The sequence below is a fragment of the Gopherus evgoodei genome, chromosome 1 (genome assembly GCF_007399415.2).
Source record: "Gopherus evgoodei ecotype Sinaloan lineage chromosome 1, rGopEvg1_v1.p, whole genome shotgun sequence".
Classification (NCBI taxonomy): Eukaryota; Metazoa; Chordata; order Testudines; family Testudinidae; genus Gopherus; species Gopherus evgoodei.
In genome coordinates, this window is record NC_044322.1 from 233550759 (window position 1) to 233576899 (window position 26141).

General features: G+C 45.9%; 1 protein-coding gene across 5 annotated transcripts in view; it reads right to left on the bottom strand.

Moving 5' to 3' along the window:
• Positions 1-18514: 18514 nt before the first annotated feature.
• Positions 18515-26141, bottom strand: part of ETV6 (ETS variant transcription factor 6) — a 180627-nt gene continuing 173000 nt past the window's right edge. For all 5 annotated transcript variants that reach the window (XM_030539439.1, XM_030539436.1, XM_030539443.1 and 2 more), the window contains exons 7-8: positions 24275-24375; positions 18515-22547 (exon numbers count right to left, since the gene is read on the bottom strand). In XM_030539439.1, the coding sequence (XP_030395299.1) occupies positions 22442-22547; positions 24275-24375 (207 nt within the window). In that variant the 3' untranslated portion in view covers positions 18515-22441. The remainder of the gene's footprint in view (positions 22548-24274; positions 24376-26141) is intronic.

Here is a 26141-nt window from a genome sequence, read left to right on the forward strand (position 1 = left end):
CACTCAGCGCGATAAACTGGATAGCCCCCACTCTGCTGCTGGGCTTCTGCCTGCATTGTCTCCTAGTTAATGAAAGGGTGGGTTTAAAGAAAGGGGTTTTGGAATATGGTTTGGAGTATAGGTTTTAAGGGGCCTGCAGGGGAACAGGTAGGACCGACAAGGGACCCCCGCTCCCCTCCCAACTCCCTTGCGAAACTCCCTGTTAGCAGCCCCTGGTCGCTTGTGCACGGCTTTGTAAAGCCCTGGCCTGAATGAATGCCCGCCCACTGATTAAGGCTCAGCAATTACCAGAGGCTTCGAGCTTTCAAACCTTCCTTTGAAGCTCAGGGCCTCCAACTGCCAGCCACAGCACACGGTCCTTCAACCAACCAATCCTCCAACCAAACAGACTGACAAACACTAGCTCAGCACACAGCGCACAGCAAGTAACCCCCAAACACAAACACACACACACTACAGACAGTCACTTACCCCACAGATGCTGTATTTGCTCCTCCTTCACCTGGAGAACCCCCTTGCGAAACTCCCTGTTAGCAGCCCCTGTTCGCAAGCTGTTCACTCCCTCTGGGGCACCTGGCATTGGCCACTGTCGGTAGACAGATACTGGTCTAGATGGACCTTTGGTCTGACCCGGTACGGCCGTTCTTATGTTCTTGTTCACCAAGGGTGAGCTTCCCTTCTTGTACAGAGGACCAGAGCTTAGATCCTCAGAGAATGGCTGAAGTGGGACCTCTGTGTTGCATAGGCCTGGTGTTAATCCTCTGCACAGGCATGAATTCCACTCTTTAAATAGGCCCAATTCAGCAAAGCGTAAAGTTAAAAGTTAAGCAAGGGCTTCAGTGCTTTGCTGAATCAGAGCCTATTTTAAGAGTGGAATTCATGCCTGTGCAAAGGGTGAATTTAAAAACTTGGTGAAGAAGGTGGAGGGAAGCAGAAGGGATCAGAGCAGAGAAAAATCTCAGGCATTTCATTTCCCATGGATCACCATGGAGGGTATAAAGTTGTGTGTGTGTGTGTGTGTGTGTGTGTGTGGAGATCCTCAGTGAGAGAGAATCCCCCTAGGGAAGAAGAATAACTAAATGCAGCTTAGACAAATGGGTAAGATTGCTGCTAGCAATCAGTTTTTTAGCCTGGAATCACTAATCTGGACAATGAGGAAACTCAGGCCCAGGAGGCTGCCTGTTTGCCTCCAGGCACTGTGTGAGAAAGAAAGTGCATAGTTAGTTGCTGTGATGACATCACATCCAGATGTTTTGAATACTTATGGAGATTCCTCCTTGTCTGTGATGTGGTTAGGTGTGCCGGCAGAGAGGTACAGAATGCTTTACCATGTATCGGAATAGAAAGAGCAATAAGCCAGTGGCCTGCCATGGCCAGAGTGACCTCTGTGGCTGACAGGAACGTTGGGTTGGGTTGGGTTGGAAGAGTGTGAAAATAGAGCATAGTATGGCCAGGGCCGGCTCTAGCCATTTTGCTGCCCCAAGCATGGCGGCACACCGCGGGGGGCACTCTGCCACTTGCCGTTCCTGCGGCTCCGGTGGACCTCCCACAGGCATGCCTGCAGATGCTCCATCGGAGCCACGGGAGCAGCAGACCCTCCACAGGGACGCCTGTGGGAGGTCCACCGGAGCCGCCTGCCGCCCTCCCGGCAACCGAAAGAGCGCCCCCGTGTCATGCCGCCCCAAGCACGCTCTTGGCGCGCTGGTGCCTGGAGCCGGCCCTGAGTATGGCAGAGGGGTTCTAAGTCTAGCTTCTTCTCTCCATTAGGCTGCTGGCAGCATGATGTGGGGTGTTAGAAACCTTCCTGGTGCGCTCATCTCTCTCCATCAGGCTGGTGTCAGAGGGATAGCCGTGTTAGTCTGTATCTGTAAAAGCAGCAGAGAGAGTCCTGTGGCACCTTGTAGACTAACAGATGTTTTGGAGCATGAGCTTTTGTGGGTGAATACCCACTTCATCAGATGCATGTAGTGGAAATTTCCAGGGGCAGGTATATATATGCAGGCAAGCTAGAGATAATGAGGTAGTTTGATCAGGGAGGATGAGGCCCTGTTCTAGCAGTTGAGGTGTGAAAACCAAGGGAGGAGAAACTGGTTCTGTAATTGGCAAGCCATTCACAGTCTTTGTTCAATCCTGAGCTGATGGTGTCAAATTTGCAGATGAACTGAAGCTCAGCAGTTTCTCTTTGAAGTCTGGTCCTGAAGTTTTTTTGCTGCAGGATGGCCACCTTAAGGTCTGCTATTGTGTGGCCAGGGAGGTTGAAGTGTTCTCCTACAGGTTTTTGTATATTGCCATTCCTAATATCTGATTTGTGTCCGTTTATCCTTTTCCGTAGCATCCAGTTTGGCCGATGTACATAGCAGATGGGCACTGCTGGCATATGATGGTGTATATTACATTGGTGGACGTGCAGGTGAATGAACCGGTGATGGTGTGGCTGATCTGGTTAGGTGCTGTGATGTTGTCGCTGGTGTAGATATGTGGGCAGATTTGGCATCGAGGTTTGTTGCATGGATTGGTTCCTGAGCTAGAGTTCCTATGGTGCGGTGTGCAGTTACTGGTGAGAATATGTTTCAGGTTGGCAGGTTGCCTGTGAGCGAGGACTGGCCTGCCACCCAAGGCCTGTGAAAGTGTGGGATCATTGTCCAGGATGGGTTGTAGGTCCCTGATGATGCGTTGGAGAGGTTTTAGCTGGGGACTGTATGTGATGGCCAGTGGAGTCCTGTTGGTTTCTTTCTTGGGTTTGTCTTGCAGTAGGAGGCTTCTGGGTACATGTCTGGCTCTGTTGATCTGTTTCCTTATTTCCTCATGTGGGTATTGTAGTTTTGAGAATGCTTGGTGGAGATTTTGTAGGTGTTGGTCTCTGTCTGAGGGGTTAGAGCAGATGCTGTTTTACCTCAGTGCTTGGCTGTAGACGATGGATCGTGTGATGTGCCCGGGATGGAAGCTGGAGGCATGAAGGTAGGCATAGCGGTCGGTAGGTTTTCGGTATAGGGTGGTGTTAATGTGACCATCACTTATTTGCACCGTGGTGTCTAGGAAGTGGACCTCCTGTGTAGATTGGTCCAGGCTGAGGTTGATGGTGGGGTGGAAGCTGTTGAAATCGTGGTGGAATTTTTCCAGAGACTCCTTCCCATGGGTCCAGATGATGAAGATTTCATCAATGTAGCGTAGGTAGAGAAGGGGCATGAGTGGACGAGAGCTGAGGAAGCGTTGTTCCAGGTCGGCCATAAAAATATTGGCATATTGTGGGGCCATGCAGATGGCCATAGCTGTGCCACTGATCTGGAGATATATATTGTCATTAAATTTGAAATAGTTGTGTGTGAGGATAAAGGCACAGAGCTCAGCAGCCAGTTGTGCTGTAGCATCATCAGGGATACTGTTCCTGACAGCTTGTATTCCATCTGTGTGTGGGATGTTCGTGTAGAGAGCCTCTACATCCATGGTGGCTAGGATGGTGTTTTCTGGAAGGTCACCAATGCATTGTAGTTTCCTATATATACCTGCCCCTGGAAATTTCCACTACATGCATCTGACGAAGTGGGTATTCACCCACGAAAACTCATGCTCCAAAACATCTGTTAGTCTATAAGGTGCCACAGGACTTTCTGCTGCTTTTCCATCAGGCTGGTGCAGATGCAAATGGAAATGCAGTGCTGGGGACTGTGGGGTGACTCTGCTGTCTACACCCATCAGGCTAGTGCAAATTCAGGAGGAAGCACAGTGTTGGGGATTGAGGAACACCTCCTATGGGCTCCCCCAGGGATCTCACAAATATTAAATCTCAGGCAGAAACTGACCTACATCAGAACACTAGCTCTGAATCTCCTCAAACTTTGGTCAAGTTTGGCTCCAGCTGTGGGTCTGATGTGTGCACCTCAGGCCTATCTCCAAATCCACTCAATATTCAGGGAAGGTAGGATCCAATCATTGTGCTTTGGGCCCATCAGAGCAAGTCCTGTTAAGTGAACTGAGTTCGACTTCAACGGAGCTATACCAGCTTACTTCAGCTGAGGCTCTTGCCTGTTTTATTTGCAAGGTGTTTTGGGGAACAAGAAGACGCCTAGTCAAGGAATCACAGGCTGTTCTAGAACTACACTGTCTCATCCAGAAGCCTCTTCTCAGGCGAGCGCACGCACTGGTAGCTTCTATAAAGCACTTCCTCCTTGCGTCTTCAGCTCCTGCATTGTATAGCTGGTTTCTGAACACCCTTTTCCACCTCCACTGAAGCTGGGAGAACAGCATGCATCAGTGACGCTAGCTATCACATTGTTATTAGGGCCCCCTGCCTGCAGAGCATAGCCAGTTCTGTTGCTGCCCTGAAAGCCAATTCAAAGGTCACATCTGACTCTCTTTTGTTTCTGAAAACGAAGCACTTGATTGCTGCATTTATATAGATACATGCCTTGTTGTTTAGGTTACTTCTCTAGGGTCCTGATCTCTATTAAAATTGCTCCTGACATAGTGGCTTTGGCGGAGAGACAAAATAGCAGGTTGGATAAGAGAGAGAAATATGTGGGAGGGGAGAACGCCAGCCACCTATTGCAATAAACGTCTTGCCTAGCAAATTGTTTTCGTAAGGGAAGAATGAGAATTTAAGGAAGGGACTTAGTTTTTGACATATGCCTGTGTTTTTCTGTGGGGCTCACTGAGCAGGAGACTGAAGCTTCTGAAGGTTTATGCAAGCAAAGATCTGTATGTATAGACTGTGGTGCAAAAATATAAGCAGAAAACAATATTAGAAGAATGAATGCACATGGTATGTTTAAGTGAGGGAATACGGGAGCTGGAGTATGGGACTAGGAGCCCTTGCTTGCATTCTTGGCTGAGTCACTGAGTCAGAGTATAATATCAGGTAAATCATATGTACGGCAATTTTCAAAGATCGTGCACAACAGAGAATTGGAGTATTCAGTGTGGAATTTTCAGAATGGTGGATGGACTGGCCAGAAGTTCTGAAAATTTGGTGCCTACTCTGAATGTCCCAGCTGCATGGGTGCTCTGAAATGGAGCCTTAAACATTTCAAAATGCAGCTATTTCATTAGTTTATGGTACCAAATGTTGTGCTTACCTGTTGCCAAATGCAAAAATGTCCCTGCACTGCTCTTGGATCCCAATACTGATCAAGAGGCCAAGCAAGATTTATATGGTGACTGCTAGAAAGAATACGCATAGACACAGGAAATGAAAGTCATCAGAAATGTGTCTACCACTTGAATGACTATGGACAACTTATCACATCATTCACACTATGCCTGTGAAAGGGGACTGTTGGCCCCTTACTAAAACTCAGTGGGTTTTTTTCAGGTTAGCTAGCTCCCAGTACCAAAAGAATGGGGAAGAGTCAATGGGAAGCCAGGACCCTGAGACTGAGAGTCCCCAGGAACAATGCGGAGAGGCCATGTGAGCTGGAATTGCCTGGGTCAGACAGAGTGGGGCCAAGCTAAGGAGAAAGCAGGGGCCCAAGCTGAGCTGGAAGCAGAGTCACAGAAGCAGCCCAGAGAGCAGACCTGTGCTGGGAGGAGAGTTGTAGCAACCAGAGCCAGAGGGGCCAGAGAAAGCAGCCCAGGGAGCGGGAGGCAGAGCAGCAGCAGCAGCCATGCTGAAGCAGAGCGGAGCTGGAGCTGGAGCTGGGGCTGGAGCAGCCTGGAGCCAGGTGCAGTGAGCAGCTGGGGAGAGCTAGGGGGACTCTGGGCAGCAGGCCCAGTGCAGGGAGATGCCCCCAGCCAAGAGACCCTGCAAGCCAGACTTGGAGGGGGATCGTAACCCCGATAGGGCAATGGGCAACGCTGGGAAGAAGGGTCCTGCCATCTAGAGCCTGAGAGCGTGTGGCCACTGCCAGAGCAAGTGTCCGACCCGCAACATCCCTGCAGCACAGCCAGGGGTTGAGAAGGAGGCCTGGGACTAGTGAGGAACAGCCTGAACTTCCCTTACATTCCAGAGACGCAAGTTGTGATATCCCTGGGCCACAGAGCGGGGTGATGTGTTTTCCTTTAACCTTTCCCATTTCTTCCTTATTTTTTAAAATTTGTTTTGAATCAGTGGGTCAAGGAAGCATCCAGTGCAGAGTGAGCACCCTGGAGTGGGGACACCCTAGCCCCTGCCCAGCCTTGTTGGGGTTATGAGTAGGGTGGCCAGACAGCAAGTGTGAAAAATCAGGACAGGGGTGGGGAGTAATAGGAGCCTATAGAAGAAAAAGCCCCAAATATCTGGACTGTCCCTATAAAATTGGGACATCTGGTCACCCTAGTTACGAGGACTCTGCCACACAGGAGAGTGGAAGGGGAGTCCTCAAGGTCAGGCAGACCCCTGGGTAAGGGAAGTGGGAGTGAGGATTCAGATCCTTTTGCTAGCCCACTTCACTGGGGAAATGTATAAGCCAGGAAAGTTCCCCACAATAGCGGGACCATTCCCCCTCTTACACCTGTAAGCAGAGTCAGGATAAGCTCTACACTGACATCTGGTGGAAAGAAGTTCAGAGAGTGTATTTGCATAGGTACGCCCACCCTATCCCAGACTCCCAAGCTGTGGGATTGCTTGGTGACAAATTGCTCACCCTCAGTTGGGTGGTACTGGCTAGACATGGGACATGGGTTCCAAAACCCAGAGAATTGAGAGAGGCTGGGGATAGGTATCTGTGTCTGGTGGTGCAGTCTCCTTGTGGAGCCAGAAGCACCAGTTCCACCCTCTCCTCTCTCCACTGTGGAATGTCAGAGTTGATTTTTTTATTCCCTCAAGAATTTAAATACAGGTTACTGAGCTGAAATCACTTTGGGCTAACGGTGCACTAGCACTGGGGCTCCCCTACTATGAGCTGGAATCACTAAGAGCTGAAAATCACTAAAAGCTAAAATCACTGAGCTGAGAGCACTGAGTACGGTGCTAACTAGTGGGGAGCCCAAAGCTATACTGTGGAACCGAGCTGCTGGCGGAGTGGAGCAGTTTGTGGGGATGGCTGGAGCGGATCACGGGACAGCTGGTGGCAGCGGAGCGGCTGACAGAGCAGAGTAGCTGTGGGACGGGTGGAGCGGCCCACGTGAGCGAGCGGAGCCGAGCAGTTTGCAGAGAGAACCGGAGCAGCTCATGGAGCAGAGCAGCTGGTGGAGCGGAGCAGTTTCTGAGGACGGCTGGAGGAGCAGCGTGCAGCGGCTGGTAAAGCGGAGCAGTTCGTGGAGAAGGCGGAAGCAGAACCCACGGAGAGGCAGGGCAGTTGGCCCAGGACCACGTAAGGTGCCCCTTTCTATCCAGGCTGGGGGAAGGGACCTCTACAGATAAACTCTCGAACTCTGGGGTGGCATTGACCAGAGACTTTTGGGTTGTTGGACTTTGGGGTGATTGGACTTAAAACCCTAAGGGGAAAAAGGACAGTGCCAAAAGTACTTGGAGGTGGGTTTTTGTTTATGGTTTGTGTTATAACCCTGTTTGTGGTGTTTCTCCAATGGGATGTCGCATTAATTCCTTCCTTTATTAAAAAGATTTTGCTACACTCAGACTCCGTGCTTGCGAGAGGGGAAGTATTGCCTCCTAGAGGCGCCCAGGGGGGTGTGGTATGTGAGTGTCCCAGGTCACTGGGTGGGGGCTCGAGCCGGTTATGCATTGTGTTACTGAAACGGAACCCCTGGATACTGAACCCGGCCCTTGTTGCTGCCAACTCAGAGGGGCAGAAGGGTTACATTTTTGCTCAGACTTGATGTGCTGCCCCAGCCTAAATAGTAGAGGAGGCTGGCAGCCGCAATAGGAGCCTTTAGATACAGTGAATGAAAGCAGCCCAGTCTGGTAGTGATAAAAGCATTGATCCCTGTGGCCAAGTTCTCATCCAGGAAGAAAGAGCAGAGTTTCTGAGTGGTCTGAAGAGAAAGACAAAGTCCTCAGGAAAGCAAAGTGGAGTCTAGCATGTGTTTGGAGAACTCAGACAGACCCTGTATTGTAATGAACTGTATTCTCCAAAGACTTTATCCTGTAATGGAAGTCTTGTAATGGAGGCTGGATTTGGGGCTGGCCTATCTCAGGAGAACAATAGTAGAGGACACCCCATTGCTTATTTGAGAAGAAATCTCTTTCCCTGGGGAAAAGGTGTCTGTGATACAAAAGAAGCAGCTAGTTGTAAATGGGCAATACAGTCCCTGTGCTATTTGTCACTTTCTCAGAACAACTTTTGCCCTGACCCATTGGTCGTGTCCCTCTTGCATGGTTGCAGGCCATGAAAGATACCAACTCCAGTATCATGAGTGACTTCACTAAAGTAGAGGCAGGGCTACTAGATGTTGGCTACTAACCTGTTTGCTAAGCATGATTGTAATCTCTTCAAAGGGAAGTAACTAACCATCAGAGAGGAAATAATGGTTAAGTCTGCGGTCAAAAGCCATGGAATGTTTTGCAAAAATGATTGTTCAGAATGGAGTTCTTTTGAAGGACATCAGCCAGCTGTCCACATCCATTTAGATGGCAGGGCAGCTGTTTAGTTTATTATTCTGTGATGTGAAAACAGTGTTCCAAGGCCTTGGAATTCAGTTATCCAGTCAGGCTTGCTCTGAGATGAGGTGCCTTGAACTGGAATTACAACGTGAGCAGGCATCACGCAGTTAGAACAGATCCATTCAAGGAAAATTGTGTGAGGGGGAGGGTTGGCAGCATAAGGGGGAGGTAACCCACCAGAACTGCACGAGAGCACGAAATTCACAATGCACTAGAGGAACTAGGGCAGCGTTTTAGGGTTACCATAATGACACTTGACACTAAAGGTGTTGGAAAGATGCTACTAGCAGTCAGTCAAGATAAGACTGAGGTTAGTTGAGGAAATTAGTCACAGGACTTGGCAGAAATGGAAAACCGGCTGCCTCCAGTTACCTACTGTTTTTAATCCAGTTGGATCTGCAGCAACTCTTGGCGGTAGCAGCTGTGGCCAAGATGACATTTAACAACTGCTTAGCCAACAGGCTGCATCATCTTCTTTCAGGTGCCGACCTGGCCACAATGACCAATTTCTTGGTCACCTCAGGACGGAATTACTGTAACATGCTGTATATGGGTCTGTGCCTTAACACCTCCTTGTAATTTCTGCTGGTGCAAAAGATTTATAGGAAGTACGTCAGTGCTCCATGACTTGTACTGGCTACCATTTTGTTTCTGGGGCAATTTAAGATTTAACTTGTAATGACTCAAAGTAGTTTGGTTAACCCACAGATCACCTCTCTCCCCAGGTCCTATCATGGCAGTGGAGACCAGCCAAGAAGCTTGTGTTAACACCCTCTTGCTAGAATTGTAATGGAGGTGAGGGGCAGATGTTTCCCACTGCAGGATTCTCAGTTAGCTCCCTGCTTCCGTTTGCCAGAGCCCAAATCCACTGACCTTCAAGTCACACAGCAAGGCCTATGTATTCTGCTGTGCTTTTCCTCAGGGGTGAGGGTCACATAGTGGGGAAAGTGAAGCTGAAAAAGGATGACCTGGCAGGATTTTGAGAGTCATTATTATTTTATGGCTTTGGTGGTAATTATTTATTGGATATTTGCAAATGTGGCCAGGACAGAGGCTGGTCACACACCTTAAAAGAAAACAAACTGATCAGAATTGAAATAAATACATAACAGTGAAGCAGAAAGAGCAGATTATCTCAAAACTTCTCAAATCAAAACCACAGGAGTGGCTCTTTAAGAAATGAACCAATAGCCATTCCCTACCCAAGACTGTCAGTCTTCTTCTCTAACCAGCTCCCCACACTTAGTGATGTGTAGGTCCCTACAGGCTCAGAGGTTCAAGAGATGTTGCTGTCCTTTCCACTCTTCCCCTAGAACAGGCTGATTGAACATTTTTCCTTTCAACTTTCTTTTCTTTTTTTTTTCCTTTCTGAAAAATAGCTTTTTGACCAAAATGAAAATATTGGGTTTGGGTGACTTTTTTGTGTGGGGGAAAAATGACTTTTTTTTTTTGTTTTTTCAGTTTTTGAAAACCGAAACCTGAAAATATTTTGTTTCATTGAAAAACTGAAAATTTTAGTGAAAATTTTTGAACTACGTGAATTTTTTTTTGTTTCTTTACCACCTTCACCTCCAGATTTCTTCATCCTTCCAGTGCCATCAGAGGTCCATGGTTCAGCCCCATGCCTAATGCCTATGGTGTTCGGCTCTGGGGGAGGGCCTCCCTCCTGACCCTTTGCTGATCAGCTGATGACCTGGAGCATGATACTCGGGCTAATTCCAGACTGGTTCACCATTTCCTATTCCTAATGTCACCTTAAAATGTCTGCATCACATAGCATCTGCCATGAGGATAAAAAAGTAGTGTTTGCACTGATTGTTGCTTTGCCTTTAGCCATCTGAGCATCTCAAACCCAGCAAAGACATTTAGGAACCAAAGGAAAATCTCTTTATATTATCAGCATTCTCCCTGCTTGAAACAGCTGCTGCACCATAGTATTGGCTGGAGCACTTTCTTGTGTGTGTGCTTCAACTGTAATAAAGATTTCAATTATTCATCAGTACAGAAGCTGTTAGACAAATGCCCAGTTATTATTCATCTATAGCTAACTAGCCTCCTGTTTCCTTTTTAGGTATTACAAGCCTCTTTGTGTGCCAGAGAACCTGTGCATGGTACAGATCAAAGTAAGATTTGGTGTCCTGCACTTACTATTAAAAAGTTTGCAGCATTTTTTCTGGAAATTGTGCTTCTAGACTGAGAGAACAGAATGGTTACCTCACATAGGAACAGCCCTATTGTTAGAGAATACCGGAGGGCAATTATACAATAGTTGTGCAGAGATGGAAAAGCTTATACATCCATGAGTGGCTTTTTCCTGTTTCCTTTCCTGCAGTTCTTCATGTCCTTAGACAGAATATCGGGGACAACTTGTGACAGGCAAAGGATCCCCCCACTCCTCACTCAATCCCAAACAGACTCCAGTAATGGCCCCTTCTCCATAGTCACCCATAAAGTTACAGTGGAAGAATACAGCAAGAATAAATAGTTGCAGCTGATTTCCATGTGGTCAGCCAGGCGCCGCCCTGTATTCACTTCCTAAAACCAAGCCACTCCAACCTCAAAATTTCCTTGGTACTCCTAGAATACAGACAAGGAAATTACCAATCCCAAACATTCAGGATTTAGTCTTTTTCCCTAGACTAATGAGCCTTTAGTAACCAGTGAAGGTACTTAGTCACTGTAATCAAATCACCTCTCAACCTTCTTTTTGATAAGCTAAACGGATTGAGCTCTGTAAGTCTCTCACTGTAAGCCATTTTCTCCAGCTCTCAAGTCATTTGTGTGACTTTTTTCTGCAACTTCTCCAATATTTCAACATCCTTTTTAAAAGGAGGGAACGGAGTATCCTTTACTGTAACAACAATCCTCAGTGTGTCATGAGTCTTCTGAAGACACCCAGCATGACAAACTTTGAATTGGATACCACCATCATTTTACAAGGATGAACATGGGGGTGCTGGGTGTTCCCCCGAGGTACAGAATGTCACACTATGATATCCAGGAGGCCTAGACTAGAGGATTTAATAGTCCCTTCTGGTCTTAAATTCTGTGAATCTATTAAATGATCCTGTAATGAGGTGTTCCTGGCCCTTCTTGGCTCCCTACTGGGGACCCTGTGGTCCTACTACACCCTGCCCTAGTAAGGAGCAGGAGAGGTGGGTCTTCCAACTCTGCCTAGAGAGATTGCATGGAAACAGCCAATCAGAGCCAGTAGATTCCGATAAAAGGAGCTGCGGGGGCTTTGCTTGGATGGGACTAGAGGGGCAAGGAAGGGGACTCTGCTCTGTCCAAAGAAGTGTAATGGGCTGTGTTTACTGGACCTGGGACTGAGAGAGGACCTAAGAACTGTATCCCTAAGGTAAGGAAGGGGTAGAGGCAAAGACAATGCAGCAGTGATGAATTAAAGGCAATACATGGAGGCTGTTTGTAGTAGTGAGTGGGCCTTGGCCCTCACTAATGAAGTGGTTTTGCTACCCTGGAAGGTTTTTTTGTTGTTGTTGTTGTTGGTTTTTTGCCTGTGTGACTTGGCTGGAGGGCTGAGCCACAGAAGACCTGCCTATTAAGGTCAGCAACCTACAGGGGGTGCCAGGAGAAAGGAAAAAAATGGCAACACTACACCTAGCTAATAGGAGGCTCTCTGGAGGTGAGTGTCCCCTGTCATAGAGCCTCTCTGTAACTCCCCCAATTCCTTTGTACCAACTTAGCTTCTTTGTCTCACTTTAGACTTAGGGCATGTGAATCTCCTGTTCCTCTGAAATCACAATGAACAATACCTGCCTTGTTAGAGCTGCCTTCCTTTCAGTTACCTGCCTTTGCCATGATGAACGTTGAGATGGGATAATCTGAAAACATTACCCACTGAGCAGAGTTTGGCTTCAAATCAATGACCTCAGGCTAATACTGTTCATCAGTCAGTGTTAGAACAATTATAATTGCTGAACTTTTATCATTCTTCCTGTTTCAGCCATTCTTCCAACACTTTTAGATGCTAGAAAACTTTACACATAGATGTCTGCAGGGCGCAGAAAGATTGATTTGTTCCTGCAGGTTTTGTAACTGATCATATCAAGCATAATGACTTCTTTTGTCTTACACGAGGCATTGTGCTTTGTTCTCTTTCAAATGTCACTTGTAGTTCTTCAGCACTAGAACAGCTGAGTGAGATGAGAACTATGCCTGGTCAGTAAGTGTCTTTATATTCAATACGTCTTGGGTCGGCTCTCACCTGGTGTAAATTGGCTTTGCTCCATTGCAATTGATGATGCTTTGCTGATTCACCCATGCTGAGGATCAGGGCCAATGTTTTTAAAATAAATATGCCAAATTGAAATTTAGGTGGAGATTAAACAAATGTGGAGATGCCCAAAATTTGACCTAACATTGTTTGCACAGTTCTTTCATTCATTATATATACTGGACAATTAAATTAATGCCTAGCAGAGCAGCCCCATGATAACAAGCCACTGTGCGTAACTCAGTGCTCATGAGTAACCTCTCGATAAGAGTGAGCTCTGTGTGTGTGGAGGGCAAACCAGTCTGTAAATAAACAGACTGTAGATCCAGCTTCAAATGGCTTATCAACTGTGGAAAGCTATTTTTAAAATCTATTGACAGTGTTCATTTAAAGTAAACAAGGGATGTTGCAGCAAAGACAAAAAACATTGTGGCAACAAGGAAAAAAAATACTTTCCTCTTAAGTTCACAGCTAGATCCGGGCTTGTGGCTAGCTAAAGAAATTGGCAGGTTCCCCATCTCACTCAGCATTAGCACGTGCATGGCTATGCATACTTGCACACAAACATTTCAGTGGGCATTTGGCAGCTTGTTGTTTAGTATTCAGATGTCTCTTTTTTGGGGAGTGTAGAGAGGGGGAATAACCAACATGTCCTGCACATAGAAGATGGAAGGAAGAAAGTAACGATTTGGAGAAGTTCTATGCCAGGAGTAGGCAACCTATGGCACACGTGCCGAAGTCGGCACACGAGCTCATTTGCAGCGGCACTCACACTGCCCAGGTCCTGGCCACTGGTCCGGGGGACTCTGCATTTTAATTTAATTTTAAATGAAGCTTCTTAAACATTTAAAAACCTTATTTACTTTACATACAACAATAGTTTAGTTATATATTATAGGCTTGTAGAAAGAGACCTTCTAAAGCAATAAAATGTATTACTGGCATGTGAAACCTGAAATTAGAGTGAATAAATGAAGACTTGGCACACCACTTCTGAAAGGCTGCCGACTCCTGTTCTATGCTCTGTGTTCTACAGGAGGTCACACTAGATCAGTGGTTCCCAAACTGGGGTTCATGAACCCCTTGGGGGTTTGCAAAATGTTACAGGGTGTTTGTGGGAAAAAATTCCCTAATGGTGGACAGAGCTGTCCCTAGGGACCCTGGGCACCACAGGGCCAGCAGCCCAGAGCCCCTGGACTTAGAAGAGCTAAGCAGATCAAAGCAAGCATATCTATCACACTGAGGAGATTTAAACTTCAACACTCCTTATAAGAAATGGAAAAGGAGATGGATACTTTTTGCTGTTTTTAAAATGAAATAGGCAGCTAGTATTGCTTTTAAAATTATTATGAAGAACAAGTTTAAGCTTTGTTGTAATGTGTGTTGTTTGCCTGGACTGCTCAAGACCTGAATGCTTGTGTAGGAGGAACTCTTTGAGTTGGCTTCTTAAATATCTTCATGCTGTTTCACATCTGATGCTCCTTGATGAAACATGGGAGCCTTATCTTATAATCAGGGCCGGCTCCAGGCCCCCAGCGCGCCAAGCACGTGCTTGGGGCGGCATGCCATGGGGGGCGCTCTGCCAGTTGCCAGGAGGGCGGCAGGCGGCTCCGGTGGACCTGCCGCAGGCGTGCCTGAGGAGGGTCCGCTGGTCCCTCGGCTCCGGTGGAGCATCCGCAGGCACGCCTGCGGGAGGTCCACTGGAGCCGCGGGATCAGCGGACCCTCCGCAGACACGTCTGCAGGAGGAGGTCCACCAGAGCCGTGGGACCGGCGAGTGGCAGAGCGCTCCCCATGGCATGCCGCCGTGCTTGGGGCGGCGAAATGGCTAGAGCTGGCCCTGCTTATAACAGGTTTATTCAAAATAATACAAGCTACAAAAGTGAGATCTTGGAAGAGCACTGCTGTTTTCATAATGTAATAAAAATATTGTAATGATAATTAATAATAAATAGTGTGTAATAAGCATGTCATAAAAACAATTTTTATATTTTCAAGGTCACTGCTTTTATAATTTATACTCTGGTAAAGGAGAAAATCCCGGGAAATATTCATTTTTAGGAGGGGGTTCACAAGACTTGACATTTTAGTGAATGGGGTTCAGAGGTTGTTAACGTTTGGAACCACTGCACTAGATGACCACAATGGTCCCTTCTGGCTTTAGAACTGATTAATATTTGTGCTTTCTCAGCTTTTGTTTCAATGTAAGAACTTGACTCAAGCTGTAGAAAGACAGGAAATTTGGAAAGAACATAATATGTTCTCCTCACTGAATATTATTTCTTGCCCTGGGCTCAGATGTTTCAAGTTGGATCCTCAGCTGCGTTGGTCGAGTAGTCAGTGCCTCTGGGCATAGGCAATGCTGGCTCCCTGGAACTCTTCTGTCTCCTTCCTCTCTGGTGATGCTCCAGGGCCTCTGGTGCTGCTCTAAACTCCTCCTGACTTCAGCAGTCCGTAAGAAGCCAGTCCACAGCTGGGGATAGCTGGAGCACAGTGTGATCCGGACTCTTCCCTCCCCCACTCTCTCTGCTCCCTGACACGCTCCTTATGCTGGGCCTAGGGCTGATAGTTGAACACATGCCACTATGTCTTTTGGAGGTAGGCTTTCATGGAATATGCTTAACTTTTTGACCTGCTGTAATTCTGCATTGTTCTGTGTATTGCTGCACCATGGTAATCTAATAAATCAATATGAAAAGGTGCATATTAGACATCCAAATAAAACCTTAGTTAGGCTTGGTGCTGGAAATGCTACTCTTGTCCTTATGCCCCAGTACCTGCTTGCTATCTAACTTTCAACAAGGAAAGAAATTTGGTTGGGCTAGAACTTGACACATTGTGGTAACGCAGGGATGATCTGCATTTAAACAACTCTTAGATCTAAAGTGAAAATGCCTGTGTTGGTTCAGCCCTACCATTAGTGAATATTTATCTGACGAACATTAACCCCCAAATTTGGTATGATTTCCAATTTGTGCAAAAGTGGACTACATTGGGGGTGGGGTGTACTGCTGACTACGATAGAAGCAAGCTGGCAGAGCTGTGAGGGTAGTTATGAACCTGAAATAGCATACAGTGTGGTACATTAGGATTTAGGCATACTGGTAGATGAGTGGGAATACAGGACTGAGATACTAAAAGGTGCTACAGCATAGGAATGGGACAGCTTTACCAAGGTCTGGAGCATTTTAGTACTGGACTGTTTATACACCTCACTGGAGAACAGTCATTCACTGAAGCGAGTAACACTGTCTCATTCTGTGGTTTTCAGCACCTGGGGAAATGTGAGTTTTCTTCTGATTCAATCACACGCTTCCTAGGTGGTTTCTTTTTGGGGTTGCTGAGAAGAGCTTTGGGTTTAAAGTTGAAATAAAAATGGCCTGAATCTATATAAATCTCCAAGGAAATAGTTTGCTTGGAAGCTGCTGCCTTGGCTTGTATGCCAAGTCCCCATGTTAAAGCATGTTGGAAAAAAATCGCAGTAAGAAGTACTTGTGTCCATATCATAAAAAGCACCCTTATAATTGACAACCTCTCCAGCAGGCTCAATGGAGATACCATAGCTTGGTGGGCATGGAGACTGACTACCCTTCTGGAGCCTACATGTGTTCCCTCCAGTCAGAGCTGGGCAATGTTGGGGGAGGGAGGGCGGAGCTTCCACAGCAGCTGACTGTGTGATTCATGTTCTGTGAATAAGCAAATGACTTCATAACCCCAACTCTCAGGCTGGGACCTTCCACCAGCAGTTTATAACAGCAAAATAAAGATGTTGAGTGTGTACTCCTTCCCTGGACTGGGATGCTCAAAGGGAGGTGCATTGAAACCTAGATCCTCAAAGGTAGATAGGTGCCTTGTCCTCATTGAAATCAGTGGGAATTAGGCACCTAACTCTCTGAGAGGCTCTGGGCCTGAGCTCCCTGAGGAAGTGAGAGTGTTTGGTCCTTAAGCTATTCCTGACCCCAAATCACTGAATCTCCTTCCCATTCCAAAACTTAATAGTAATAGGAGACATACCAATCTCTTAGAACTGGAAGGGACCTTGAAAAGTCATTGAGTCCAGCCCCCTGCTTTTACTAGCAGGACCAAGTATTCATTTTTGCCCTACATCCCTAAGTGGCCCCCTCAAGGATTGAACTCACAACCCTGGGTTTAAGGAGGCCAATGCTCAAATCACTGAGCTATCATTATCCCCAAATTGTTGCTCCTGCCACTTTTCCAAATGCCTTCAAACAACACCCCAAAGGCTGTGTAAATGTGTTTGATTAAATTTGCTTCTTGGCTAAAAAGCAAGAAAACACCTCTGAGGCCAGAAGCATGACACAGTCTAGGGAATCTCCTTTTGGCAGGGTCTCTAGCTACACAGGTGCATTTCCCCCCAAAAAACTTTTTATAACCATGTATAAACAGTCTATGTAGATAGTTTCTATGTTGGAGGTCACTCCACACCAGATTATAATTGTTGTATGTGGGTAACTCTGAGTCTTGAGCTACTTCACAACACAAATTTATCTTAACATCTGCCAGCCACCCCGAAAGCAGCAGGCACAGCTGGCCGAATGAACCTGCTGTTACATCAAAGGTAGCAGCTAGCCAGAGGAGCGCTTTAAGAACATTCATGAATTACCCATCAACAGGCATGCCAACACTACGAGCCCCATTTTACAGATGGTAACTTGTGCTGAGGTCACATGGTCAGTTTGGGTCTGTATCAGAAGGCTACCCCTTCAAGGGATCAGATGCCTAGCCTGTGACTGGTTCCACTGAAGGGAATCTAGAGACCTTTTGTTTTGGGACTTTTAAGTTTTATCTGAACTCTGAGTTAAGAGCCTTGAAGCCCTTGTACAAGTGCCCCTTTCAGACAGCTTTACCGAAGGGACGTAGCTGACTAAAGAGTAGAGTTTTTGGCTTCTCCTTGACTGGGCTAAGTGACTGCATTGTTATCCCATTAAGGAAGAGAATCTGAGGCAGGCTAAAACAGAGTCTCACTGATCTGCAAGGGGATGCTTATGAGGAGACAGTGCCCAGAACCCCCCTCTCCGGACTCCCAGTGAATTGAGTGGGAGCACAGTGAGATGAGGGTGACTACCTGCCCTATAGGGCTCCACTTTGCCTTCATAGTACCCTAGCCTTGACTGAGTCAGGGACCAAGAGACTGGATTTGGGAATGGGTTTGCCATGTGATGAAAGTGTATGCTATGGTCCTAGGTCGGCTGGTTGCTGTTTTTTGTGGCCATCAACAATCTATAGGAGAAATCCTAGTCCCCAGACTGCTTTATTTTCTGTATGACTGTTGAGATGTTTGACAGAAAAAAGCTGCAACACTGGTTCCTCGTATTACTTCAGCCTTTTCCTTCTCTAGCCTTTCTCCAAAGCAGCTTGTGCTGCAGCAAAGGGAAACTAGGGTATATACTTTGTTTGATCTGTGAACAAGTGGGGTGGGATCCATTAGTAAGTAAGAGAACAGAGAGAATGCTCTGAGGGATTGGATTCAAATTGCAAACCAAAGGAAGCATGAAAGATCAGACTCTGCCCATGTAGGTTGGCAATGGCAATGGCAAGCCTGCTGGTTTCTTTTTGGGACTGAAAACTGCTGCTGCATTCTGTGTGTATTCCCTTGGTGGAAAAGCAGTTCCTACACACCGAAACCGTAATAGCTTAAAATTGCATCTCGCAATGATCAGATCAACAGAAACTTGGCATTCTCATTTTTATATTAAACATTTTTTTTATTGAGATGATGTAATTACAGACATTTTTAAAAATTATTTGCAACTCACTGGCCCTGAGAAAAGGCTTTTGTTTTGTTTTTTTTTTACATTCATTTGATTCAGTCCCTTAACCCCATACCTTATTTTCTTTTTTTTTAAAAAAAGCCATCAATAAAAACAGACTAGAATTCATTTAAAAAAATGCATTCTGGATTTGCACATGGTTGCAGTCATATAAAGAGAAATCATGAAAAATGCATGCTCAGTATTTATCGGAGATCGCAAGTGGTTGCAGTTACTTAGTGTTTATGCAGGTGACCCTAACAGTGTTTTCTCAATGGATAGTCCTCACAAGGTTTGAGACTTTAACTGCAAAAAGACTTCCTTATTGACTTACAGATCTGCCATCTGTCCTGCCCAAGCAGCATTGTCCCTCTTTTGTTTGCAGAAGGATCTGGCTTGTACAGATCTGTAGCAAGTTGATGGCAAGGGAGGGCTCTGTCTAGCCACGCTATTTCAAGAAAAGGCCCATCACCCAGTGGTTAAGGGGTTCCTTAAAGTCTTTCTCCCTTTTCCAGTTTCCTTTGAGGGAGTGGGCAGAAACTAGGGCTATATGGCAGTTGGCAAATCCTACACTGGGAATTCAGGGGCTGAGGGAGGTGAAAAGGGCAAAATTCTCCCTGATAACCACACTTCCAAAAATGGAGGCCGTATGGAGTGTAGGTAAAACACGACTGAACTATCAGTATAGGTGGGAAATGGATCTCTCTGCAAGACAGGAGGGAATCCATTTCCTACAGTTGCTGTAGAAGTCTTCTTCTAATGAACTGGCCCCCAGGATACTAAGGACACCTCAAATTCAGATATTGCAAGTCCCTTCAGCCTGGCTGGCTGCTCAGTCATACACTCCAGCTCTTGGCACTTGCTCTACCACTCCATAAGCCATTTAGATCTTGACAGAAAGATGGCAACCTTACTTATCTGAAAAATTCACTATGCTAAGGGCCTGCTGTGCATCCAAAGACTATGTTCATTCTTACTGGTGTGTCTGTATGGGTCTTCCTTGGCAAAGCTCTTCTTCATTAAGGATGTGAAGGAGGAAGTGGACTCTAAAAGGGGATGGGAGTCACATGCCATAGCTCTGTGGTGAAAGAAAATTCCCAACATTCATAACACCAGAAAGGAAACATAGCTCAAATTTTTTGCAGTCTAGATTATTTCTTGGTTTCTGCAGGTATCAGTTACCAATTATTGTCAAAGGCAAAAACTTTTCTGTGAAATTTCACCCTGGGGCAAATAGGTGTGAGTTCAGGATTCCTTACCTTCCACCCCTTTACCATCCCCATGATGACGTTTCACCATGTTTGCCACCACAAATGGCAAGGGTGTGTAGACCAAATTGGCAAACTCCTCAGCACACAAATACCAACGCAGCAGAAAAACGTAGCTTAGAGCCCTTAAATACAAGAGTCCTCCTCCTCCTTCCAACCATGTAGTTGGAGCAGAGGAAATGAATGATGATCACTTATTGGTCATGGCCAGAGTACCAACGGATAAAATAGCAAACTCTTGTTTTCTTTCTATTTTCAGATGGTAGAAAGGAAGTGAAGAGTAAGGAACTTCCTTTAAATCTGATGCCTTTTTGATGTTTCCCTCTCCATTTCTTAGTTGAAATCTCCCTTTTTTTTTTTTTTTTTTGGCTTGAGTTTTCTTGGTTAGATGTTTGCCAGCTCTGTGTGCTATGGCTAAAGCCAGAGGGTATTTTCCCTCATCATCTAAGCCTCTGCTCCTGAGAAGGGACCGCCACTTATCTCCTTGAACAAGGTCACTTTCTTTAGCTAAAACCAAACAAAACCAGCTTTCTCTCCCTTCAGTTTCAGGTCCATGGCCACAGAGCCAGAATTCCTCAGCACCTTCCCCAATGACCCTTTTTGTGCTCAAGGGTTTCAGAGCCATCCCAAGGACTGATGGGGTGGTGATCATCTCTTTTGCTGATATTTGTTGTTCTTTGATGCAGGAAAAAGTCAAATACACAGTGTGTTGCAATCTGTAAGCACAACCACTCAGAGCATGGAAAAAACAGTTCATTATGTGGCTGGATAAAGCTTGAGGGAAGATGTATTCCCAGTCTTTCTTCATGTGAGGACAACTGGGAAGGGTTTGTTGTCATTCCAGGGTGTGGCACTCTATGCCCATTAAAAACCCCTTCCCTCTGCCATATGTGACTCAGTGCACCTTGCAGTGAAATTAGACTACAGATACTTAAATATACAGGGTACCATGCCTAACCAAATGGAAAATTTTCTGTATAGCAACATTCCTGTTCAATATTTGGTTAAGATCAGGTTTTGTATCTGGGCTTTTTGGTAAGATAGATTTAATGATCCCCTGATTTCTTCAATTTCATACTCCTATGATCTACAAAAGAGATTTTATTAATGAACAGACACAGGCTTCCTTTCCTTTGGACATCCCATGATGCCTGTGCAGAGAAACTCCAATCTCCTTGTTGAAAAATTACATGATCTTCTCCTTTCCCAAATGCATATTTTGCAACTAGATTTTTCCTTGACTAACAAGGGATGGCTGATGGATCCATCACTTGTCCTGAAACCACCAATTCTCATCCCTACAGGGACCAACCAAAGCACAGTTACAAAAGGAAATAGTTTTCCCAGTCTCTGACATAAAAGTCCATATGGATGAAAGGACCATTGCTCCTGCTGATAGCAATCTAGGCAAGGTTCTTTCTTCCACCAGTAGCAGGCAGCAGCCAAAGCTGCTCTTGCCCTAAAGACTGCACACCAAACTGGAGCTGCCAAAACAAGAATATCTTAAAATTAAAAAGACAAGAATGCAATGGGGTGGATTTTTTTTTAAAATAAACTGCTAAAAATGGGTAAGCTGAGAAGTGATCTCTGGCTGGTAGAGTTGCTTTTGGGAGGGGTGGGGCAGGAAATGGGAGGCATCAATAACCAGTTTCGGGATACCAGTATAGCTATTTGGTCTCTGGTTGTCAACCACATTTTCATGCTTCTGATTTCACTTTCTCTCCAGCAGTGCCGGCTGATCCTCGGGAGGCTTCTGAGTATTATATGCAATTGTATCTTCCTCATTTTTCCTTCCCCTTAAGATGTAAAAGCAGCCCTTCACCTTTACTGCAAAAACTGCTAGCTGCTGTGGAAATTGCAACTACTTGTAATCACAAATACTTCAGCCCTTGCTTTTTGATAGAAAACTTGAACCAGAAAGTCCACCTTGTTTGTCACTTCTATTCAAAATCTTCTTTGCTAGAGAAAGGGCAAAAGCCAGCATCAGTCTATTGTGTTCTGTCTGAGGTTTTCCTTGTTTTCCCAACCCCTGGCTCCTCAGAGCACTTAGATGATTTGGTCCATGTGCCAGCAGTTAACAGGAGCCCATTGCCAGCCCAACATACGCTGGGTCCCAGGCTTGTAGCAAAATATATTTCCCCCCCCTTCAATTAGTAGGTGGGTGTGTGGATACATTTTCTTGGTAGCTTGAGACCTTCCTTGTGCCAGCATGAGCAAATGTGATCTGAGCAAATGGAACCAGTAGGGTGACCCCTTCTGTGCCACGGCCACCATAGTTATGTTGTGAGACTTGCACAGAAAATAATAGGGCTCCATTTATTTCCATAGGAAAGGCTTCTGAAAAAGCAAAACCTGGCGTCTCATCCTACATGAATTAAGAAAAGTCAAACTGCATATTTATTAGGAAAGAATGAAACAAACCAACAAAAAGAAAATAAAAACAAGTCAAGGGAGACTTGGTAGGGACAACGAAGTAGTGCATGAGTCCAGGCTCTCTCTCCTCCACCTTGCTGCCGCCACCACCTCTGCTAGTTTTTATTTTTACTAAGGTGCTTTGGGTCCTGCATGGTCTTCAAGGTAAGCCTTGACCCCATCTTCTGCTCCTGTGTTCTTGTTCCCCTTCCCAAACTCCTCCAGACACCCAGGCAGACATTTCTCCCACGGACCCACTGAGGTGGTGCATGTTGGTTCCTTCAGCACTCATCTTCTTGATATATTTGTTCATCCAGTTCCTGGGACTCAAGGTGCTCAAGGCGGTCTGTTCGGCCACTCATAATCTCATCTGGGGTCTTCATGAACCTTCAAAACAAAGTGACAAGTCAATCAATGGCTTCCCCCCTTAACCCTTACTATGATCCTGAGTTTCCTGGGCTCCTGAGTATCCCTAATACCCTGCCATAACATCTCCCTAGTTACTTTGTCCCAGATGCTCAAAAGTATTTAGGTGCCTAACTTCCATTGAAATCAATGGGCATTATCCTCAAAGGTATGTAAGAGTCTCTGTGCTTCCTTCCTAGTCTTTTTTTTGCCCCCAGCACCCGAGTGTTTTCTGCATGCCCTGCCCTTAGCAGCCCCTAGATACTGATAGGCTTCCTTAGAACACAATCAGAAAAACATTTAATTACCTGTTGGTTTAAGTACACTGTTTGGATATGAAGGCAGGCCCACATGAAAGGGAGAGGAGAAGCCACCTGTACTGAGTGGGGCCTCCAGCTGCATAGTAAGTAAATGCTGGTGAATTAAGCAAGGCCAAGTATCAGCACTGACCTCTCGTGCTACAGAAAACATGCAGCCTCTCTACTATAGATCTCTCACTACCTCCATCTTGCTCTGTTAGCAACTCTACATGGTGGTTTTAAGACAACTGTCTGCATGTTGTTCACAAAGTCACATTCTGCATTATTCTACACTGATATGAGGAAAAAAAATGAATAGGGTGACTTTCTACAGCTGCTCTTTTTCTCTTTCAATATTATTAGAGCCAGCTAAAAAACATCAATTGTTCATTGGAAAGTTTGAAATTTTGAAAAAATTTCTCATCAAAAATTGAAATAATTGATTTTTCCCTCCCCATTTACTCCCTTTTTTCCTTTGTCTTTTTTTATATAAACTTTTTTTTACCAAAGCACAAGGTTTCCATGAACTTACTCTCTTCCATCAAAAATGTTTTCAATGTAATTTTGACTGGCTCTAGTTATTTCTTTTTCCATACTATGCTAAGAAGCCCCAAACAAAACCCTGCCTTCCAGTTAAAATGAGTGTTCCAAAATCCATTGATGTCAAAGGAGAGACTCCAAATGGCTTCAGGGAGCTTTGCATCAGACTCTAAAGTGGGATCAGTTTCCAGTGATCCTGCCTCACTAGATACAGAGCTCCTCCTAGATACTGACAAATTACAGACATATACATCCACTACATCTCTGTTTCCCACAGTCTAGAACAGTGGTTCCCAAACACTGGGATGTATTGCCAATACTGGTACTTCAGGTTTTGTGACTGGCTCGCCTAGCTTTCCCCTTTCCTCTGCTCATTATAAGCCTCTATGTTGGGTCCCATTCCACGGCCGCTGCACACCTCCCATGCCGCAGTACATGTTATAAACCCTGCTGGTGTTCAGGGGAACTCCAAATCCCAGTTGAGTGATCACAAGATGGAGGTTTGAAGTAGCTCAAGCTCCGATGTGGTGAGATCAAAAGACCTGGGTTTAAATCAAGCACTGCTGTGATTTAAACTGTGAAACCAAATGGGAAGCACACAACTGAGGTCTTAAAGCCTGATCCAGTGTCTGCTGGAGTCAATGGAATGATTCCAGTGAGCAGTAGATCAGGCTCTTTGTCTGGTACATTGGTACAGCCCCCCTGAAGGTGTGGAAGCACCAGTGTGAAAGGCTCTTTCAGTTTTATGCCCATTGACAATGGTGCTACATGGCTGGTAGTGGAACAACCTGCCCCAAACTACTTCCTGTTATCATCAAAAAGAAATCACCCCAAGAGGAGAAGGGGGAAGAAAGAAAGAGGAACAATTACCTGAACAAAAGCCTTTGTCCTGGCTCCTTCCGGATGATATTTAGTTTGTAGTAGTGGCGTAGGGCTCTGGACATTTTCTCATAGGTCATATTTGTTCTGTTCTGTTTGTTCCAAAAGAAAAGCAGTGAGACACAATTCAGTACACCCTTCCTAAAGCTTTGGAAGCAGCTATAGAAATACCACAGCGAGGCGAAATGACCATGCTAGTTAAAGAAGCTACCTGCTCTGATCATCTGCTGTTTGTAGGCGCATCTTGCTTCTCCAGCATTTTATGGTTTTCTTTTCACACAGTGTGATTTGAATGAGGGTGGCTTCCAAAAATGGGGAGCGATTTTTAAATAGGTCACATTGGACTGTGCTCAGCAAAGGCCTTCATCACGAGAAGAGACTTAGTTATGAAAGAGAGTATCACCCCATGTAGGATTTACTTTCAATGATGGCCTTTTGTATAAGCTTGTGAACAGCTAAACTTTATTTGACAGCACTCCTTCCTGTTAAAGGTGGTGCTCCACTGGGCTTCCCCTCCATAATTAGCTAATGTTTACACAGCACTTTGAAATCTAGAGCCTGTTTCTCCTCTCACTTTTTTTCTGGTGTAAATCAGGAATAATTCCACTAATGTGTACATCTGTTTACATTTCAAAGCCCCTCCCCCCCACACACTTTGGCACACTGGGAATCTCTGCTCAGGAGACTCTCTGCTCTGGAACACTAGGAGGTGCATTGGCAGAGCTGTGCTGGGGCGCAGCTCTATAACAGCAGAGTGTCAGAGGTCTGAAATAAGATATGCTGGCACAGCTGTGTGTGGGAAGCTTGTGCAGTGCTTGCCCATTCTATGCCTGACATGAGCAACCGCCATCAGTCGCTTACTTAACTGAGCCCAGATCCCTCACTCTTGTTTTATTTTTCAAAAGGCCTCTTTTGTTTGCCCCTCCCATTGAGAGCCATGGCTGGCTCGGTGATGCTTTAGGGAAGGCTCCAGTGGCAAATGAGAGCGTGAGAATGGAGAAGCTGGGTTTTGTTCACCCAAGTTCTTCTGCTGCCAGCAGGCTCATTCTCCAGCAGAAGTGCCTATTCTCCAAAGCCTCCCTGTGCTGTAAGGCCAAGATTTTCAAAAGTGGCCTGTCAGACAGTGGGTGCTCAACACTTTCTGAAAATTAGGTCCTTTAAGGTATCTCAGAGTTGGGCATCTAAAACTGAGGCACCCAAATCTCCATTCACTTTTCTCTGATCACAGCCTGGGAGGAAGGACGGGGGCACATAAGTCTGTGCGCTGCCCCTCTCTGCAGGCACCGACCTCAAAGCTCCCATTGGCCATAGTTCCCCATTACCGGCCAATGGGAGCTGCGGGGATGATGCTTGCAGGTCAGAGCAGGGTGCAGAGACCCCTGTGTGCCCCTGCCCCCAGGCCGAGGCAGGCAGGGAGCCTGTCTTAGTGGCAGCCCCGCTGCACCACCGGAGAGCATGATTGATTGGGAGAGTCCCCAGGATCGACCAGTCGATCACAATCGACAGGCTGGTGACCACCGCTTTAATGCAAGCAAATCAGAACCATTTTCAGACAAGGAAGATTCTAATGCTATTGTATTTCGTGTTTCTTACAACATAATATTTTCTCCTCCCAGGCAATAGCTGTTTTATCAATGTGGCAAGGAATGTGAAGCAGCTCAGCCTTTGGAAAGAGAAAACAGGCAATGTCAAAATCTCAGATGAGTCCCCAAGTAGAGATTTCTATTAAATTGTTAACCTGTGGTTTTCCTAAGAAAGCTCCATGCCAGAGACATTATGGCCCCTTCCAGACATCACTCTAGCTAGCCTGAGCACCCAGTAGGGTCAGACCTAAGGAGGAGGGAGATACCTTCAGAAA